Source organism: Metopolophium dirhodum, chromosome 7 (genome assembly GCF_019925205.1).
Source record: "Metopolophium dirhodum isolate CAU chromosome 7, ASM1992520v1, whole genome shotgun sequence".
NCBI classification, from domain to species: domain Eukaryota; kingdom Metazoa; phylum Arthropoda; class Insecta; order Hemiptera; family Aphididae; genus Metopolophium; species Metopolophium dirhodum.
The window spans coordinates 35837209-35853123 of NC_083566.1; the positions used below are offsets into that span (position 1 = coordinate 35837209).

Below are 15915 nucleotides of genomic sequence, written 5' to 3' on the forward strand. Positions count from 1 at the left end.
ATAATCCCCTCCCCAAACAAAAGTTAAGTACCTATACGCCACAAACTATAATATGCATATTATTATGTTTATTTTACACCCTGTAATTTCTGTCCGCTATCGTATACGCATATACGTACGTATAGTTGTTTACTTGTCTAAGGCGGCTAGGCCACAATCCACTCCCCTCACACAATAATATTTTTATGAACTAAATATATGTCTTACAAAAAAATTATAATTTACCAGAAATAATTAAAACAGTAGTTGTCATATAGTTGATACGATATATATATTAGAAATAAAACGAATGACTAACGCGTTTATATTTTTTTTTTAGTTAGGTATTAGTGAATACTTAATACAATGACAAAATAGATATAGGTATCATCACAGTTGTGATAGTTTTTTACAGTATGCGCATCTCCTTCACCTCCGGCCAATGTCGTAGTTCTCCACTTATGATTGATTGATATTCGTATATTTTATATATATATCATATTATATGCGCATGCATAATGTATATGATTGACAGCCAATGAGTAGTGGAGAACTACGATATATAGGTGAAGTGAAGACCGGAGGATGCGTATCAAAATACTGTGATGATAGTGTATGATATATATTATATACCTATCAATGTTGTCATGGTTAGGTTAGGTTAAGTATTAATAAATTAATAACGATATCTAAATATTCTATTACGGTAGTTTATTACATTAATATTGTAATATTGATAACATTATATAGGTGAGGTACTCGATACTACACATACACTTATAATCATTACTTAATGAATCATGCCAACGAAAATCCAAATATAATTATTAACAAAATATAAAATAAACTTTTTTTTAAATTCATAACAAATAGGTAGTAAGACGTTATTAAAATATAAATAGGTTTCCTGCAGTATTCAAAGCAGACTTATGGAATCCAGTATATGCAGCCGAAGTATGTATAGTTATTAATTACTTATTCTGGAAATATAATATTTCGCTGTCAAATTAAAATTTACGGCATTAGCATTTGATTAAATATATTATAATAATGCGTATTTATCAATGCCATTATAGTGACATTTTTATTAACTATTGTGATGGTATCTATAGTTATAAAATAGTTGATTATTTTTCAGTAAGAAATCTTATGTAGTTTGAAAAACAATTCATGACAGGACGTGTGTATTAATTGTACTGTTGTTCGTAATATTGAGGACATGATAAAAATACAAATTATATAAACTGTGATAAAGACATTATATATCATAAAAATAATCTAATATAATAAGGCAGCCGCTGTCCCTTTCAAATATATTTTGGAATCCATAGCATTCTTCATTTTTAATATAGATTAAATGAATAGTTGACATTGACGACATTCTTCAATCTTCAGGCTTCAGTAGAATCATCAAATTACTATTATAATACTAAAACAAAAGAAAAATAACAATTACTTTTTTTATTATGTAAAGCTTCTAGTTTCTATAACAGAATTGCATTGCATTGTTGCATTGTTTCAAATCGATAATAATGAATATTTTATAGTTAGGCACACATTCTAAGCAAAAATAATTGTTATTACCCTTACTTAAATAATTTCTATTAGTTATTAAATAATATAGTAATAATTTGAATATGTTATTATGTAATTCAAATTTCTTACGTCTCACAGCGAGCTAATAGCATATTCGATCGCCACTATATTTAGTATTGATAGAGACATAGACTATAGAGTAGATTATATAAACGATAAATGTCGAAAATATTTCCTATCAATTATTGCCCGGCTTCTTCATCGTTTATTTTACATGGCGATTGGCGATTTGCAGTACCTAATTATACGGCGTGTATTAGTGACAGATTCGTACAAAACTGGATAAGACAAGAGGATTTTAATGTTAAATAAACACTTAGTAATACCAGGTACAATTTAATGTATATTAAAATAAAATATAATATATTTTACTTTACCGATAATCCAATACACAGAGAAAGTGATGAAATGAGAATTCTTCGGCTAATTGACCCACTATACTTAAACCAACGTGCGCCATGTAACTATTATTATACATTTTGTGAACCTGCCTAATTAAAAATGTCGTTCGTGGTTTGTATAATATATTATAAGTAGTATATGTTACTAGATATTTTTCTTCTGAAAATAATTCGGGAAATTGAAGAATCATAGATATGTTTTTGGATATAGAGCTGCAATGGAAAATATCTAATATAGCATGGTAGGTACATTTATTGTTAGGAATTAAATTAAATTTTTTTTATTTAGTTAGTTTTAGCGAATGGCGGACATTCCCCCCCCCCCCCGGCTGTTTTCGTCGTAGTAGGACATCCCCCCCCCCCGATACATTTTTGATGCGGACATTTCCCCCCTGTTTTATTTTTAAATATTTACCTTCGAATATAAAATTATTATTTTTAACATTTTAACGCATACTTTTTAACTTTTGTTCATATTTATTTATTTTTATTTTTATAAAAACTGTACGTTAACTAAAAAATCTTAATTTCAATAAAAAAATAACAAATAATATTTAAAACAAGTTAAGTAAAAAATAAAAATGTAATTTTAAATAAAAGTAAAATAGTAGTATACTAATATTGAATTAGATGGGTAACATTGAAATCTAAAATTGTGTCCAAAACCCAGTCAATTACTAAGACTATTAAGATAACATTCTTATACAATCTTACATCGTCATGAGCATTGAGTCAATATTTTACATCAAAACTGTCCAAAGCAGTTTAGTAGTGGTTTAGTGGTTATAGTGGTTATTTACGTTTTAAAATAAAAATTGTTTTTAAAGATTATATGTATACAAAATTAATAAATATTCAAACGGGTACAGTTTTTACAAAAAAAAAAAATATATATATAAAAAAAAGACTAAAAAATATGTGTTTAAGAATAACAAATGAATCAGAAATAAAGAATTTTTTACAAACTGTATCATTTTAATGTCTGAATTTTTAGCCAATTGTACCTATTAATTACATTTTGTTTATACAATCTTTTTTAATTTTTATGTCGGATTTTTTGGCCAGCTGTATTGTACTATATTATATTATTTAGACAATCTTTTATTTAAAATTACATTTTTATTTAACTTGTTTTGAAATATTATTTATTATTTTTAATTGAAATTAAGATTAAATATTTTTTTTTAATTAATTAAAATTAAAAAAACAAAAAAAAACGAGGGGAAAATGTCCGGATACCAGTTTTAGCGCAATAAACAAAGCGTTAAAAAAATCGGCCGCAAAACTTAATTGTACGAATTTAAATTCTGATAAATCAACATTTTCAGCAAAATCATCTACATAATAATGCATTATTAGAGTCAAGTCCGCGCCGTATACATAATATATTTCATGTAACGGTTTGGCTTACTTTTGAATAATTATTAATATTATAACTCTATTCATAATACTAATACATCGGTATATATATATAGAATACATTAGTACATATACACACAGATTTATAAAAATAATAAAAATAATGATATTCTTACAAGTATTATAGATAAGTAAATATAACTGTACGCAATGAGTCATATCATAGTATTATACATTTATACTATATCCGGACATCCTTTTTATCTATATCTATAATAATATGAAGTATGAACTATCCTAGCAATGACTCATTACAAAAATAAAACCATTATATTATGACTTATAAGAGTACCTACCTACATATTATCTTCTTCGATAACATTAGTTATATTATTATGTAGTAATATTAAATAAACAAATCAACATAATAAAATATGTGACGACAACGTGTACCGTACTGCGTACACGCTGGGATTCATTTATAACAATGTTCTAATCAGTAGTTTAATACCTTCATTGACCTAATGTAAATAATTCAATATTATATTACTTATAGAGTATAATGCATTAGGTCAATGAATAAATATGTCATGCTTCTTACTAAATCTCCCAGTAAGTCAATGTGATTTCTATAAATAATATTTTTACTTAGGAATAAATAGCAAACACTAGATTATTTAAATACTCAGCATTATTTACATTTTAAATTTCAAAAATATTACTCTAAATATATTACAAAAACTGATACCGGAAATCGTCGTTAAGACTACGGTTAAATGAATCACTCCGTAAACTGCAATAGGTAGGTACATGATTATAGTATATTATTATGTATTGATGTCATAAAAAATATACTTACGCAGGGTTACTTCAAAGTTGTGAACCTACTGAACCTGGTAGTGATATTGTTCCAAGAAGTCAAAACAGGTTGCAATAAACAAGATGAATTGTTTACAGTAATACCTACTTATCTAAATTATTGATTAAATTAAACTTTAAAATAAAATGTATATTTACTATAATAGTGAAAACTAATTCTTGGTATCTTCAGATTTGACCGCCGTAACTAGCGAGAAACAATCTTGTTGTCACAAAAATCATGAGCACCTCCGCGGAGGCGTATATTTATTATTTATAAAAGCATATGAATGTACCATTATCCCGAGGCCCGATTAGGACTAGGAGTAGTGCGTGACTCCTCTGAGGGTCAAGTTCAGTGGCGTACACAGATATTTCTAATGAGAGGGGTTACATAAAAAAATTATATATATTATATATTATATATTTTCAAACTGTATTCATTTCCGGTCTCTAAACATTACTTTAGAACACCTTATATCCCTGTTGTGTCTGTTAGTTATCACTTATCAGTATGTATATCGTACACAGTTACGATTGTTGATATTATTTTTTCCATTTTGATATTAGCATTCATAATTCAAATCAAAAGAATAGAAACACATATAGCTAGAGACTTATTAATATAAATATTTCAATACTACAGTTAAAATAGGGTGTTACCACTGGGTATCCTCCCTAATCTCATGATTCATGTTGACCTCTTTTATTTGTCACTTATAAAACCTACTCATTGTACAAAAAAATGTATAGATTGTAGATTTATTTCAATATATTAATAATAATGAAAAAAAAATCTATAGTTGAATAGAATAAATAAATAATTGTATAACGACTCTATTTAAAGTATAAATTCAAACTATAACCGGTATTAAAATATATCAAAAACCAAAGTATGTGAGTATATATAATATGTATAGTATTGATTCATACAACTGTCCAATATTAAAAAAAAATTTCATTTATATATAATATTATAAGCAGTGACGCCAAGTGTTTAAAATTATCTATGACATCGTACATCAAGGGACCCCCTATGATCCCCCTTTTTTTTTAAATTTAACAATCAGATGCAATCAAAGCACCAACATAATACATGTTTTATCATTTATTTTTACTTTTTTAAGTATATTTTGGATCCACAGCGGGATATATTATAGATAAATTAGGCGTCGGCGCCACAGATTTTAAGTACCTAGCATGCTACTAGATATTTTACCTCTGCAAGAAAAATTGAAGAATCAAAGATATGATTTTGGATACAGTGCAGTGGAAAATGTCTAGTAGCAACATTTAAAAAAAAAATTGAATTTGTTGTTTTTATTGTTGAGGGTCTATGGAAAAATAAACAAAGCGTTACGAAAATTGTAATTATTCCTATATATTATATTGAAATTCGTGTTCCAATACCTTTCGTAAAGCTGCAATACTATATGTTATATATATAGGCGTATCAGAAATCCGTTCAAGTATATGATGCAGATGCATATATATGGCAGGTTGGTAAGTCACCATCGTCTATTATACGAAACTATAAATCAGCGACCCGTTCATTTTTGTAAGTGCAAATTGTAATAAGTTTGTACTTTGGTTTAAGTACACCAATATACTTTACAGTGCGTGACCGTATGTTGAAAGCATAAAAATTAATAAAATAGCCAATTGCCATTGGTATTGGAGTACTGCCTGCATGCAGGAAGGTATATCACATTTTGAGAATATTTGGCACTATTTGCTTAAAAGTTTTTACAAGTTGGTTTACCAATCTGCTATCTAATATAATAGCTAATAAGTACCTATATAACATACAATAAAGATAAACATAATATAAACTTATACAACTTATACCGCGAGTTATACTTTAGACGACAGTACCTAGTTAAGATAAATTCTATTCGTATAGAAGGCTGAAGGATCAATATGATATTATGCTCATCATATTATGTTGTAGTATAATATGGATGCATCATGCATCATGGGTGTTCATTCGCATTTTTCAAGACGCCTACTTTGAAATGACAGCAATTAACTAATGCAAAATGTGTTTTAAGTTTGATATGATGAGTCAATGTTTTGTATTTTATGATTTTTTACTTTTCAAATACAAATTTGGCGCGGTCCGACAATTGACCAATTACCATTAAGAAACAATTGATAACATTTGTATATTTATTATATTATTATAAAGAAAAAATTATAATAAACCGTTAATTTTTACATTACACAACGTCGGTCGTTTCTACAAATTACAACCACGGTGATGATAAATGAACTAACTGATCGTTAAATTATTGTAATAATAAGAAATCACAAAAGTTGATAATTCTCATTAAAATGGCAAAAAGAAAAATGATGAAAGACAACCGTCAATCATCATGTTCGACGATTCCCACAATTCGATAATTAAAATTACTGAACGTGCATTTCAATATTGACGAACAATAATATGTATAAACCAACATAAACGTATTATAATAGATTATACACAATTAAAATAATAATGAGTAAATACATATAAGTTATAATTTTTGAAATAATGAACGTTAACAATTAAATTGAGTTAACTGGATTACCAAAGTATTACAGGGTCATTACCAAGCATGGTCTCTTTCCTCTTTTTCTTTTTCAATAATTGCACTTATTCAACATCTAAATTTTGTTATTTTTAAATATAAAGACCATATTTTCTGTTCTTGACATTTGTTGTACCTAAGGGGAAACAAACTTCTGCTTTTCAAATGAAAACCCCTCCTCTCTACTCTAAATAAGCAGATCATATTTCTGAACATTTTGAAGTGTCGAAATTCGAACGAGTTGTTTTTGAGTTATTTAACTTTGTATTCTGAGAATAAAATAGGTCCCACGCGGAGGCTTATTCCGTTATTTCATAATTTCCATCAATATTTATAATTTATAAAAATGATTCAAGTATAATAAATATTATATCCAATATTATTTTCATCTGTTTTATATTTTTGTAAAACCATTTTTAATATAAACATTTTAATAACGGAAAAACAACTCGTTTAAATTGTAAATAAGCTAAATCAACATTTTCAAAAAAATTATCAACCAAATAATTTACAACAAAAAATGGGACTCTCATTTAAAAAATAGGATTTTGTATCACCACAGCACATTTCTTTAGTAGAATAATCTCAAGACATTAAAAATATGGTCTTTAAGTATATATTTACACATTCCAAAAATCAAATGTTAAATAACTGCATTATTGAAGAAAAAGGGGTTAGGCATGGTTGGTGAATCACTCTGTATAACATTGACAATAATTTACATAAAATTATTATTCCATATAACGTCAACGCGCATAAAAATATTTTCTATCTATCATTAGTCAAAATACTCAACAAACTTTACATACATGGTGATTCGCCGTGCCCTCTCAATCCCCCCCCTCCACTTCAAATTGTGTTATCCTTTAATCGCCGAATCGTGGCCAATTGTCTTTATAGGTAGTATTCTTATTGATTAAACTTTTATAGGCATACATACTAAGATTTTCTTAATGGTGCTTAAGGAGTTCTCGAAAATTCGTCGTAAATAGTAGTCAAATATAATATAGACATTTGGAATTTCTAAAAATCAGAATTTAAATGAACGCATACTTAGGAGTGATACAACAGTGGTAGGCGAGTCGCGAGTATCGGTGAATTACCCCGTATGCAATACACGCTATTACACGCATTCTAACCGCAATTGTCACGGAAGTTGACAACGCGTCCACTTTCGAATGTTTATAAATATATTATAAAAATATATTAAACTAAATCATCGTGTACACGACAATACACGAACACGATCCATATACTGTTATACGCCCGCGGCCAGAGTGTTTATCTCTTCGATTAAGCCAGCGTACTACTTATATGAGAGTGAGCCAGTTCGGTGCGCGGTTTATAATTGCGATTTACGACAACGTATATTATTATTATTAAAATTTTTATATTATATATTTTACGAACGCGGTTATGTGCACGAGACTTACGACGCTCCGACACTCCTGAACCGTGCGCGTCCATGCGACATTCTGTTGTACTCTACGGTCAGATTTCCGTTTTTATCGACTTGAGGTGGGTACGTATACACACACGGTACCTGTACACAGACAGCCGGGCGTTTGTATTCGTATTATTACGCTCGTGAACGATATAAAGGATCAGTTAAAGCTCTTATATATATATATATATATATATTGTAATTAAACTTGTTTACCGGTTCGATATTTTTGTGATTACGAAGAAAAAAATAAAATAATTTTACAGTTTTTATGATTATAATTGTTTTTCAAATGTATATTACCTATGGGTATGCGAGCCGTACAGCTTCAATTTTATAATAAACTGAGATTCATTACTCAGATCATAAAATTATAATTTTTAATTCGTATATTATGATTTACGATATGAAAAATATTAATTTTCTGATGATTGACAAGGGCGCGACGCCGATATTGACTTATTGTACTATGTTATAGTGGGACTGAAGGTAATAATATGGTACGGTAAGGGTGGCAACAGGTTTAAGGGTAAGTTGGTTTTAACTTTTATTATCCATATCTTATCGAAAAATGCAAATTTTGTAAATAACTGGTGAATAATCACCCTTTTCAATAGTTTTGTTTTCGCAATTTTCTCAAAAATTAATTTTCCTAAGTACCTAGAATAGAATATTATGCTTAATTTAGAACCGTTGACTTAAAACTATTCATGAAACTTATGGAACGTTCGAAAATCTCAACTATAGTTGGTGTGATGTACGAAGGGAGGAGGCAACATTGTCACGTATTAAAGGATAATTGGTCAAAACATAATAGTTTTGATAAAATGTAAACAGTTGGTTAGTTGAAATGATTCAGTAATCATAAACATTAAACATTATATTACAATATTTACAACGTTCACATTATTTTTGCAATAACTATAAATTATAATCAGTCACAGCCGATGATGAGCAATCGAACTTTATTGGATGTCGGGAAATATTCTCTCAGTATGGCCACACTGCCAGTTTTGCACCGTCGATAACCAACCAACCCCAATCGACGATGATAACGCACTCGAAATGTAAACAATATTTATCTCTCGAAAATCAATTAACATTATTCCCGTGCAATACTATAAATATTAATCATTAACGTTTAGCGTTAGACGTTAGTATAATACTTATTATAATTATTTTTCCATCAACAAGGTGATCATTGTTTAATAATATTTAATTATTCATCTAAAATCCGAATATCTCCCCCTCCACGTAATCATTTACACACGGTTCGGTGAAAACCACTGTAGCACCACCTTAATGTTTTATTTTTTTCCCATAATTATTTTCGAAAGTAATTAGTGAGAAAGCTGTGACCCTAAGAAGTTTTCACTTGACCCACCGTCAGAATCTCACTGCATTCATGCACGATAATTTAATCTAATACAAGCTGGTTTTTTTTTCAGCACCAACATAGTATATCATAATACAAGCCATGAAGAAAAACAATGCACAGCAGCCAGCTCTGCACAAAGTTATAATGGTGGGTAGCGGTGGTGTAGGCAAATCTGCCCTTACCCTTCAGTTCATGTACGACGAGGTGAGTACAAATTAAAGTATTAATATAAAATAACATTTTAAAGTATGATAACCTTAGCTGACACGCCCAAATATAGTTTGTAGAAGATTATGAACCGACTAAAGCTGATTCGTACCGTAAAAAAGTAGTCCTAGATGGTGAAGAAGTCCAAATTGATATACTGGACACGGCCGGCCAGGAAGATTATGCTGCCATTCGTGACAATTATTTTCGCAGTGGTGAAGGATTTTTGTGTGTATTTTCCATAACAGAAGATGACAGTTTTCAATCAACAATGGAGTTTAGGTACGTAATTTATTAGATTGTACATGAGAAGATTGAATACCTAGTATCAATATAAAGTCATGATTAGCTTTACAGTACATGATCGTTATTAAAATTGTTAAATAACCTATCTTGCATTATGAAATTAACTAACAATATCTATCAAGTTACCATTTTGATGATTCTGTTTTTAATATAAATTAGTTTGATTATTTTGAAGATTAAACAAATCTTATTAAATAAAATAATTTATAATTTTAAACATATTTAGTAATCTATAAAAAATAAAATAACTTTTTTTAAATTTACATATTATATAGGATTAGTTTAACTGATTTAGTTATTATACTTTATTATAACTATATACCTAATTAGATATGCAAAATAATTAGACACTAACCAACATTTAGGAATAAAAATCACGCAAATGACATCCTGTCTAGGATAACACTATTAACTGTCAAATGCTAGCACTAGATTATGCCAATGTAGGATAAAAATAAATTTCTAAATTATTTTTTAGAGAACAAATTCTACGAGTGAAGAATGATGAAAACATCCCCTTTTTATTAGTTGGTAATAAAGGAGATTTGACAGATAAGCGAAAAGTGTCATTGAATGAAGCTCAGTCTAGGGCTCAAGAATGGGGAGTGCCATATGTTGAAACATCAGCTAAGACAAGAGATAATGTTGATAAGGTGAGTAACATAACAAATGAAGACAAAACTAAATGCTTTATTATTGGATTAACAATGTATTATTATTGCAGGTATTTTTTGACTTGATGCGCGAAATTCGTGCTCGCAAAAAGGAAGATGTGAAGGGTGCAAATGGCAAGGGTAAAGACAAAGGTAGACGAAAGAAGTTGAAATGTAATATAGTGTGAAAAGTTTAAACCCTCGATATCTCTGGAAATTTAATTCAATATTATTTATTATAATTTTTAATACTTTGCAATCAATTATTTTGATTTCGATTATAATGTCTTTCTCCTAAATATATATCAAGGATTTTAATTTTATATGATTTTATAGTAAGATGTGTATTATCTTTTTTTTCTCAGACATTAAGATTCTTCTTTCCTAATCTTTAATATATAAATATTATATTATATTATATCCAATGTGTTCCAAATGACTAGAAATATTTATTACGGGTTAATTATTAAAGAAATTCAAACTTCTCGAACACATTGTATGTGTATGTATATATTACATATATATTATTGCTTAATACTTAATATAAAATCCATTCACATATATTTATTTTATGTATTATTTTTATACAATTTTATTATATCATTTTAAAGTACAGAGTTGTTTTTTTTTTTACCTACATCTTACAAAACATAATACGTGCAAAATATGCATAACGTATAATAATAATAATATACATTTTTCTAAACATTGCTAAATGCATTTAAAATATTGAAAAATACAACAAAAAAAACTTTAACACTTACATTTTAACGAGATCAATATTCACACATGTGTCCACACCCAGTTGGACAGTACTTATTCTCCATAAACCATTGTTTCATGTGTGCAATGTGACCACCGTGTGCACAACCTCTACACCATGCGTACATTCCACGTACAATCCTTTGGCATAATGCACACTTAGCACATTCAGAATGTTGACAGTTGTAACAGCGTCGACTATTTCGTGTCAAACCTTTATAACACCATCCACAAGTCAAATTAACTGAAGTGGATGTTCGGTGCAGTTGCAATATACTACGAATGCGTGAAAGTTGGATCACCTAATTTTAAGAAAAAACAAAACACTCATAACTTTTATTTCTGTGCAAAACATAATAAATGTTGTTTTTATTAAATTACCGTCGTAGCACAGGACCACAATTTGAATTTTTTTAGTAATTCGAGATAATTTAACCACCAAGATTCTATTTCAGCATGTAAAAGACGCCAAGGATGTCTGGGATGGGTTAGTTCATTTCTAATTTCATCACTCAAAACAATTAATGCGCAGACCGCTGTTTGTACATCACCTTCATCAACATGATGGCGAAGAGCTTTGGCAACAATTTCTGACGGATTCCACATGTCAAATTTAGCAGGAGATGTTATTCGCAATAGCGGTGCAGAGGTTATGCGGTTATCTGTAAAATAGTAAATGCTAAATATTAACGCGCAGTGCAAATTTATAATCACATATTTAATTCTTACTTAATTTGTTTGCTGAAGGCGCTGAGTTAGGTATGTAGGGATCGTTAACAATTGGTTCGTGTATGATTTCATGTCTTAAAGTTATTGATTCTACGGGTACTTCCCAATCATTATCCTCTTCTACAGTTTTGCTATCCATCTGTAAGCCTATGAAGTCAAATTGGTCATGTTCAGCATCTAAAGGATCAATTTCCGCATTGCCAAAATAGAAATCTCCCAATTGGTAAGGTTTATCTCCTCTGAGACCATCTTCATCGCTGAGGGACCCAATATGGTTGTCCCCATCAAAGCTACTTTCGATGTTTGAGCTACTCATTATATCTTCTTTTAGAGCAATAAGAGACACACGGTGATCATACAGTATTCGTAGGACATTCCAAAACAAAAAAACCTAAATAGGTAGAATCCTTTCAGCTGTTTAATATTAATAATTAAATTTAAAAAAAAAATTACAGTTGTTCTTCCAACACTGGAAGCGACACCAGCGTTGTGGTCACATAGTTCTCCTATTGATCTTCCTATAAGTTTATATTGGATAGCACACGTTTGGATACATTCTGTTTCATCAGATAAACACATGATAATTTTTGGATCACGGAATACATTCATTTCACTTGATGTGTTTAATTCTTCTTCGCCGCTAGTTGTAGTTGAAGTCTTTCTATAAAAAACCATTGTTTACTATATAAACAAAATCAATTACTTTTTACCCCGAACAAATATATTACCGGGAACTTTCTTTAGACTTTTGAATTTCAACTTTGTTTAAATTAACCGGACAACAAAATACTAGATCACCATCTCTATTGATAGCCATACCTTGTTGGTTAGCACTTTCTAAGGGCAAGTCTGCTTCACTTATAAAATTTTGATGCAAAGTACTATCCTAATATTACAATTTACACTAAGTATAAGTAAATTATGTTTTCAAAAGTGTCAAATAATATATTACTCGATTTGTGGATAAGAGTACGAAAGGATCTCCTTTCCAAGCAATACAAGTTGCTACATCTGTGTGCTTAGCAAATGATGCATAAGGAATGTACGGCCTACGGACATCCCAAACATTAATGGCTGAATCTAAGACTAAAGCACTAGACGCTAAGTGATATCTACGATAAGGCCGCCACTTAACTCGTCCGACTGGGGCAATAGTGCTAATCGTGTACTCAGCAATAGGTTTATTTGTAACATTCCAAACCTATAACAATGTAGAATTTTATTTTATTTATCACAAGTAAATACAGGGAAAGGTGGAAAGCCAAATAAGTTACTTTAATAGACTTGTCGCGACTGGCAGTAGCTAGAAATTGAAGTTCCGAATGCCAATCACAAGAAAATACTGGCCCATTATGAGCAGAAAACTTATTCAGACACTTTTCGGCCTTTCTTGTATCCCATATTTGAATACTGCCATTTTCTGAAGCCGCAGCAAATACATAACTGTTGTGAGGACTAAACTGAACATCTCTAATACTTTCTGAATCGCTAAAACATAATAATTAATTTAATACATTAAGGATTCAACTAAAAATAACCTAATGATAAAATTACCTGGAATAAGTTTTAGGAGCTTCTTTAAGTCTCAAATCAAAACATTTTATTGTACCATCTTGAGAGCCAGACATCAACAGATTGGGTTCAACACAATGAAATGTAACTTTGTTTACAGTTCTCCGGTGGTCGTAAAAAATGTGGTCTTGTTTATTCCTGGATGTTCTATTCAAGTTCCATGTAACTACCGCACCACCTGTCGTAGCAGTTGCCAAAACATTGTCTACAGACAGCAAAAAAAATAATACAAAACAATTACAACAAAATTATTACTGCTTCACATTGATGGTGTATTGCAAATAAAACATAATATTACAATTAGGGGGCAGAAGTTGTAGAATTTACATTTTTTTCTATATGTTTCCTATTTATAGTAGACCAAGGTATAAATTAATTTCATGTATACCTACACAAGTAAAAAAATGATTTTTTTAAAAAATTGTTTTTATAGAAGCATACCTATTAAGAATATTTTTTTAAAAATAAAACAAAAGGTAAAGATTACCAAATATATGGGGGAGAAAAAGTTTTCTTGTTAAGATTTTTAACATGTGGCCACGTGAGTAACCAGCAATCCACAAAATTATATGTATGAGAGATGTAATTCTCTAAATTTTTACTAAATTATTAATTAAATAGAATTAATTATACAACTTACTCTCTACATTGCTTTATTAAAGAAAAAAATTGAAAAATGTTTATATTAAGTAAAAACCAAGTAGTAATATTTTATGATTTTAAATATAATATATAATATAATACCTACGAGTGATATATTATATTTTTGACTTTTACATGCAGCAGTGTAGCTAGGGGGAGGGGGCTTATGAGCTTAAGCCCCCCTGAAATATCTAATTGGAAATTCAGAAATTGTATATTATATTCGCCTGTCACTGGCATGAGTCGTTACTCATTTCTTGTATCCACATTCTACTATGATTTTAGTATTTTCTATTCACTATTCAGTATTCAATATTGTATAGTATTTTATTATTGTGATAAGGTAAGATATAAGTAACTAATAAGTATATTAAATTATGTAAATTACATGTACCTACATTTTACAATTTGTACATATTTTGTCTTTTTAGCCTTATTATAATTATGTTATAAATAGATAAAAGTGGGCATTGCTCTTCTTACCGTCTGCCGGGTTCCAAGCTACATCCATGCTCGACGAACTCTGTACACTTGATGTTTTTCCACAGCGCAAGTTGACACATTCCTTGAAGCCTCCTTGTTCGATGAGAAAAACCTTGAAAACTGGAAATAAAACGAAGGTCAATATTGACTTTACTGGGCAGTGTTGTGAAAAAAATTCCGTTGACCAAAATAAGTCGAATCAAAAGAAAAAAAGCGACTTACCATTCCTGCCGGCGACCACCACGTGAGTGTGCTCCTTGTTGAGCGCCAACGAATATGCTGGACCATCGTGCAAGATGTGTCCTTTGCCGTTGGAGGCAGCAGTGACGACGGTAGAGGCGGAAGTGGTGTCTTCAGAGGCGGGTGCTACTGTGGTCATCGTACGTCGTCGTCAGGCTCTGGAAAACGCATTTGTCAAGCGTCGTACTTACGCGTTTGCTATCGACGTGCAGTGCCGGATGAAATGTACGAATGATAATTAAATTCAACAATAACACAAAAACGATAATATTACTATATATCGCGTTTGAAAAACCGAGAAAGTTGCGGAAGGAGAAGGATTAAGTAAGAGTTTTTCGTTTGGGAACCGCGAAACGTTATCGCAATACCGCCTGTTGGAATGACTCAATGACTCTGTTATCTATCCAGACTATCTCAGTGACGGTGTTTATGGAAATTTGAATTTTGGTCGTCACGCATGCGCACAGCATTGTTCTCTTGCTACTGCGCCTTATCAATCGGTCCAGGCACTCCAGGCGGTGCAACTGATAACAGCGGAAAACACGCACGCGCATATATTTATATATATATATATAAATATATAATTATTTTGTTTTATTCGATTTTTGTTTTACGTCTGGTCTACCGTACCGCAATATTATTATTATTATTATTAATTTATTATTACCATTATATCGCCGAATCTTGGACGACCACACGACGTGTGGTCTGTGTATTGTGCCGCGTGCGACGA

General features: G+C 30.1%; 2 protein-coding genes across 6 annotated transcripts; one reads left to right on the forward strand and one right to left on the reverse strand.

The window, feature by feature from the left end:
- Positions 1-688: 688 nt before the first annotated feature.
- Positions 689-15614, reverse strand: LOC132949564 (GATOR complex protein WDR24). Of its 2 annotated transcripts, none has more exons than XM_061020515.1 (11): positions 15165-15614; positions 14943-15062; positions 13800-14022; positions 13520-13733; positions 13198-13446; positions 12974-13131; positions 12699-12906; positions 12246-12636; positions 11898-12178; positions 11519-11818; positions 689-1408 (listed from the first exon to the last, which is right to left on the reverse strand). In XM_061020515.1, the coding sequence occupies exons 1-10, from the start codon at positions 15319-15321 to the stop codon at positions 11531-11533; spliced, it is 2289 nt and encodes a 762-aa protein (XP_060876498.1). In that variant the 5' UTR covers positions 15322-15614; the 3' UTR covers positions 689-1408; positions 11519-11530. The 2 variants fall into 2 exon arrangements, with proteins under 2 accessions (XP_060876498.1, XP_060876497.1); XM_061020514.1 differs by lacking the exon at positions 689-1408 and adding an exon at positions 9978-10117.
- LOC132949569 (ras-related protein Ral-a) lies at positions 8079-11367 on the forward strand. 4 transcript variants are annotated; one of them, XM_061020527.1, is made up of 5 exons: positions 8079-8288; positions 9659-9792; positions 9869-10077; positions 10580-10754; positions 10826-11367. In XM_061020527.1, exons 2-5 carry the CDS (start codon positions 9688-9690, stop codon positions 10940-10942), a joined length of 606 nt encoding a protein of 201 aa, XP_060876510.1. In that variant the 5' UTR covers positions 8079-8288; positions 9659-9687; the 3' UTR covers positions 10943-11367. The 4 variants fall into 4 exon arrangements, with proteins under 4 accessions (XP_060876510.1, XP_060876511.1, XP_060876508.1 ...); XM_061020528.1 differs by having other exon boundaries at positions 8079-8284; XM_061020525.1 differs by lacking the exon at positions 8079-8288 and adding an exon at positions 9247-9404.
- Positions 15615-15915: the final 301 nt, after the last annotated feature.